The 6,274-nt window shown below is 45.9% G+C and overlaps 1 protein-coding gene across 1 annotated transcript; it reads left to right on the plus strand.

The window, feature by feature from the left end:
* Positions 1–662: 662 nt before the first annotated feature.
* Positions 663–5,175, plus strand: LOC126183404 (uncharacterized). Its single transcript, XM_049925352.1, has 2 exons — positions 663–857; positions 4,533–5,175. The coding sequence occupies exons 1-2, from the start codon at positions 722–724 to the stop codon at positions 5,003–5,005; spliced, it is 609 nt and encodes a 202-aa protein (XP_049781309.1). The 5' UTR covers positions 663–721; the 3' UTR covers positions 5,006–5,175.
* Positions 5,176–6,274: the final 1,099 nt, after the last annotated feature.

A 6,274-nucleotide genomic window follows, 5' to 3' on the forward strand; every position in this document is an offset into this window, starting at 1 on the left:
ATTCGTGCGTCGCTGCGGTCCAGTCCCAGGTCGACGGGCACGTGCACCTTCCGCCGACCACTGGCGACAACATCGATGTACTGTGGAGACCTCACGCGCCACGTGTTGAGCAATTCGGCGGTACGTCCACCCGGCCTCCCGCATGCCCACTATACGCCCTCGCTCAAAGTCCGTCAACTGCACATACGGTTCACGTCCACGCTGTCGCGGCATGCTACCAGTGTTAAAGACTGCGATGGAGCTCCGTATGCCACGGCAAACTGGCTGACACTGACGGCGGCGGTGCACAAATGCTGCGCAGCTAGCGCCATTCGACGGCCAACACCGCGGTTCCTGGTGTGTCCGCTGTGCCGTGCGTGTGATCATTGCTTGTACAGCCCTCTCGCAGTGTCCGGAGCAAGTATGGTGGGTCTGACACACCGGTGTCAATGTGTTCTTTTTTCCATTTCCAGGAGTGTAGTTTCTTGTCGTTTTTGCTAATCAATGTTTTCAGGTTGGCGTTACAGAAATTTCCTTTGCTTGTGTCCTAATTTTATTAGCTTGCCTTGTGTGTTTGCTGTATTTGTGTCTTCCAAAAGACCCCCCCCCCCTATTGCCCCGCCCCCTGCTCAGGCACTGCAGCCGCAAGTGTGAGACGCCACACAGCTAATGCAGATGTTTCAGTTCCAGATACAGCAGATTTCTGCACTACTCAACACGGTGCAGCAGTTACTGGCCAACGATGTCCGCAACGCAACAAGTACCACCTACTACACCTACTGCTATACCACCTTTTCGACAATTTCATGAACAAGAAGAGGAATGGCTCGAGTGGTTGTCCCAGTCTGAAGCCCACGTCATCGCACACAATGTACCAGGTACTGTGAAACTTCCCTATCTATGATCAAAGATATGAAGTGCAGTGTTCCGCCTCATTCAAAAACATTTTCCTACCGCCACTCCGAGTGAACTTGCTTATGACGCAGTGGTAGACTCATTAACAAACTATTACGACCAACAAGTGAATGTGGTAGCAGGTCGATATCAATTCATTAATTGCATAAAAACGCTCAGAACAATCTTCTTGCGACTGGGTAACAGATTTGCAGGGTATGACAAGGAAATGCAAATTCAAATGTGCCTGTGGTGCTTTATATTCAGATGTACGGCGAGTAAACACCCGTTCACGCCACGTAAACAGTTCGCTAATCAGGTGGCTACACAGGCAAACAGAATTAAGTCTTGCCGTAGGTACTATTTACAGCTCAAACGCCAAGATTACCCTTCCCAACAAGCTCAGTATTATGCTTGTGCTAGGAAAGGACATGTACAATCTGCATGTTTGCAGCGGAACAAACATAAGAATTCAGCCTAATCGCAAAACTCTTGTCCCAGGCCCATGTCATTAATGCAATATATTCAAAGTCTGCAACAGGCATTAGCAAATCTAGCAAGTGTGCAGTTTCTTCAGTAATACGCCAGTCAAATAAACTTTTTGTTCATTTACTTCTTTGTGGGAAACTTTTGAGATTTCAGTTGGACACGTGTGCCTGTATTACATTACTCAATCGTCACATATATGAAATGTTAGGCTCTCCACGGCTGTCTAAAACTAGCACGCAACTGACAGCTTATAATGGACAAGACATTCCTGTTTTCGGAACATGTACTTTGCCTGCTATCTATTGCTCGCATACGCGAAGTGACATTTACAGTGCTACAATCTCGCGAGTGTGAGAACATATTTGGCTTGATTGTTTTGATTTGTTTGGCTTTAACGTTCAGGACAATGTGTTGTCAGTATCTACATTCAATGCAAAAGATAGTGTAGCTAGCTTTCTAAAAGTATTCCTGGAACTCTTTTCTGAAGGTTTAGGCAAAGCTAACAATTTTGTTGCACATATTACGCTGAAAGACAATGCTCAGCCGAAATTTTGCCAGGCCAGAACTGTTCCCATTGCATTGTGGGATAAAGCCGCTGCTGAACTAAAAGAACTGCAAGATGTGGAGTTATTACGCCAATGTCAGCTAGTCAGTGGGCAAGTCCATTGGTTTTGCTCTCCAAACCTTCAGGTCGCATTCGTCTCTGTGTTGACTTTAAGTCTACAGTCAGTTCACAAACTGTGATTGATACATATCCATTGCCACACCCAGAGGATCTCGTGGAAAAATTAGGCGCTGGACGCTATTTTTCAAAAATTGATTTTCGCGATGTGTATCTTCAAATACGGCTCGATGAGGAATCTCAGAAGGTATGTGCAGTAAATACTCATTTGGGCTTGTTTAAATATTTGCGTTTGCCTTTTGGCAGTGCTTCCGCAACCGCCATTTTTCAACGGTATTTGGAACAGCTGATTGTACAAGTGCCAAACTGTTCAGACTATTTGGATGACATTGTCGTAGCAGGTCGTACACCTGAAGAACATATTACAAATTTACGTGCTTTGTTTCGTGTGTTATCTGACGCAGGACTAAAGTGTAGACTGGGCAAGCGTGATTTTTTTTAAAACCTGAGTTGCAGTATCTTGGTCATGTCATAAACAGTCAAGGTGTACATCGTCTTCAGTTGCATTTGTTAGCCATACAAGACCTGCCAGTTCCTCGCAATATCACAGAATTGCAGTCAGTCTTAGGGAACATGAATATTCGGTTCATACCGAATGCTGCACAAATCACGGCTACATTGCATCGCTTGTGTCGCAAGGATGTCCCCTTTGTTTGGACATAGGAGTGCCAAGTAGCTTTTCAAAAACTAAAAGATGCATTGCTCAGTAGTCGATGCTTAGTTCACTTTGGTCCCGACACACCAGTTGTATTGCAAGTTGACGCTGCCTCTTACGGAACCGGTGCAGTGCATTCGCATGGAATTGGTGATAAAGACAGACCTATTGCTTTCGCATCAAATGTGTTTTCCAAAGCTCAGTGTAACCATTCACAAATTGAGAAGGAGGCATTGGCTATTGTGTATGGTGTCACCAAATTTCACCACTATTTGTATGGCAGAAAATTCTACTTAGTAAAGGATTAAAAGCCTTTGCAGTCCTTGTTTCACCCGACGAAATCGGTTCCTGTACGAACTGCTCAAAAATTGCAAAGATGGGCTTTGTTGTTGTCGAAATACCAGTACGAGGTTGTGTATCGTCAAACGGCTCAACATGGTAATGCGGATTCACTTTCATGTCTTCCGATTGGTCCTGATACAGACTTCGACGCTTCTGCTGAATCTTCTTGTCACATCGATACTCAGGATTCTCAATTGCTTCAGTCTTTTCCGCTAAATTATCGGGAAATTGCACAGGCCACAGAAGTTGATCCAGATTTGAACATTTTGCTGACATACATTCGCAGATATTGGCCTCGCTCATTGAATAGTACAAAGCAGTCTGTAGTGCGCCGATACTTTGGCCGTCGGCATAGCCTCGCTGTACAGAAGGGTGTGATTCTTGTTCAAAATGATATTGGGCAGTCACGTGTGTTGATCCCTAAAACTTTGAAAAAAGAAGTGTACACTTCGTACGAAACAGTTAGCCCGTCGACACTATACTTGACAGGGTATGGGCACCCAAATAGAACAGATGATGTCACAGTGTCACGCATGTGTGGAAAATGAGTCCGCCCTGTCACAAAAATTCTCTGCTTGGCGTAAGTCGCAGACGCCATGGCAATGTGTGCACATAGACTTAGCGGGACCTTCTTGGGACACTCGTTTGTTTGTGGGTGACTCGTATAGCAAGTTTCCTTTTTCTGTGCCGTTGAACTCGACAATGCCACATAGCACAAATCAGGTGTTGTCATCGATTTTTTACCTGGAAGGTTTACTTGAACTAATAGTGTCAGAAAACGGCCCTCAGTTGCCCGCATCTCGTGGTCGTGCGGTAGCGTTCTCGCTTCCCACGCCCGGGTTCCCGGGTTAGATTCCCGGCGGGGTCAGGGATTTTCTCTGCCTCGTGATGGCTGGGTGTTGTGTGCTGTCCTTAGGTTACTTAGGTTTAAGTAGTTCTAAGTTCTAGGGGACCGATGACCATAGATGTTAAGTCCCATAGTGCTCAGAGCCAACCGGCCCTCAGTTCACATCAAATGAATTTGAAACATCCTGTGAATGCATTGGAATGCGGCATCTAACTAGTGCACCGTTCCATCCACAGTCAAACTGCGAAGTGGAATTTTTTGTCAGAACTTTCAAGCAACAGATGACCAAATTTCGCTCCGCATACACCAGGGATCAAGCATTGCAACTGTTTCTCACCTCCTATCGTTCGCATCCACGAGATGGACACTTGCTGGCGGAATTGCTTCACGGCCGCCGCCATCGCACACCGCTCCACCTGCTCCGCCCTCCTCAGCATCCAACGCCGAAGGAAGACCGCAAGTATCGCTTCGCGCAGCATGATATTATTTTTCACAGGGTTTTTAGCGTCATCAGACGGTGGGCGCGAGCGAGATCGTCCGTAGACTTGGCGCTTGCGTGTATCTTCTTTCAGGTTCATCAAAATCAACTTCGCCTCTGTCATGTACACGATGATCTTTCAGTCTCTCTTCCCCCAAATTCGCAGACCCAGAAGACACGGCGGCCACAGCAGCTGCCAGAGGGTGTCATCACGACACCGCGGGAGGACCCCATGGAGACGGAGCCTTCGTCTGCTCCACCTCCTTCGCCTCCTTTCGTCCTACCGATGCAGCTGGACCCGCCCACGCCTTCTTCATCTGGTTCATGGCAGCAGGAGGTGGACACGTACCCTTTTGGTCGTTTTCCGGGGGATGTTTCCGCCCGAGAGCAGGCCGGATGGCGGGGTGTGGTCGGAAGCGTGTCATTCCCAGCAGCCACAGCTTCTGGCCCAGCGATGCGCCCACACTCCTGCCTCTCCCGCCGTGTTCACACTCACTACACAACGACGGTCCGTCACTTTGCGGGAGAATAATGTTGTGGCGTAACCACAAGCGCCGGAACAAATATGAAGAATGCAAGAGGAGACAAGGCTGTGAGACGACATCGCCCAATAGCGTGCTGACGTGGATGTCACCATGACAGGAGCGGCATCTAGCTGAAGTGAATATAAGCACCGCTCTTGCCAGCCCACGCCGGACATTAGTCGACAGTATTCGCACAGGACTAGACGCACTCTAGCAGAGAACGCTACAATAGCAGTTATTAGTGATCCACAACTGTGTGTCAAACTTGCATGAACATTGTTTATAGGAAAGGACTCGGATTTATGATGCATGTCGCCCATCGTTTGCGACACCATTGTATATTCTAAGTTAAGTATTGTCAATCTTCTTATTTGTAATAAAACTATTAATGTTATTTGCTTGAATTGTTGTATAGCATTCCGAGAATGCAGCATCCTTTAGGCACCCTATACGCGACAAGTGGGCAGGATCCCACAGGACAATTGTTATGGCACAAGAAGTTATACCCACAGGACAAATTTTAAATGGGCCACAATCTTGAGTCAAGAAATCGTCGCTCTGGAGATGACAAAGCTTTCGGTAGAGGTCACAAAATATGTTTATTTTGGAATATGTATATTGGACATATTCAAACTTCAGCCTGATGCATTCTACATATCTGGAAACGCAGCCAATAATCCTTGTGGTGTAACTCCTGGAAACAACAATATTATTGGCATAATGACAGATTAGGTGAATGACTCACAGTTTGAGGAGGCTGTAGGTCTTAGATTAAAATTGTACCCATACTATACAGCGACAGGTGCCACCCAAATGCAGACTAAGTGTGCATCTTGCAGGCTCAATGATTCATGGTTGAAGACTAGCTGAGGTTGTGGCTCTGACAATGCTCCACCTCCCCCTAAATATATGATATAGCAAGCTACTTTTCAATCATAAGACCACATGGTGCATAAGATATTGAAAATGGAAATTGGCCTGTTGCTTCATGGCGATAAGCGAATCAAGTACTGACGAGATTGAAAGCCTACTGTATGCAAACTGTTCATTTGGATGATAGGAGAGTGTGGATGTATTTAAGTTGCAAACAACACGTGTGTGCATGTAAATATACAGAATATAGTATGATCTGTTTATTTTGTGTGTATTTTAGATGCAAAAATCCATGGCATTCATTTTTGGGTCATAAATCATAGATGGGTTGTGGTGGGAAGTGACATATAGCAATTGGATAATAAATTATAGAGGAGGCATGACGAAAGTGATGTACACTATTTTGGGACAAATCTGGCAACCATGCAACTGTGCTAACTTTCCAGACCAATAGAAACAATCAGTTTTGAATTTTACATCATTTATGCATCACCCAGTTGGCTTAAAACGG

The sequence above is a fragment of the Schistocerca cancellata genome, chromosome 4 (genome assembly GCF_023864275.1).
Source record: "Schistocerca cancellata isolate TAMUIC-IGC-003103 chromosome 4, iqSchCanc2.1, whole genome shotgun sequence".
NCBI classification, from domain to species: Eukaryota; Metazoa; Arthropoda; class Insecta; order Orthoptera; family Acrididae; genus Schistocerca; species Schistocerca cancellata.

Coding starts and splice junctions, on each gene's coding strand:
- LOC126183404 (XM_049925352.1), top strand. CDS start 722: ATGTCCGCAACGCAACAAGTACCACCTACTACACCTACTGCTATACCA. Junction 858..4,532: donor CATCGCACACAATGTACCAG/GTACTGTGAAAC, acceptor CCAAATTCGCAG/ACCCAGAAGACACGGCGGCC.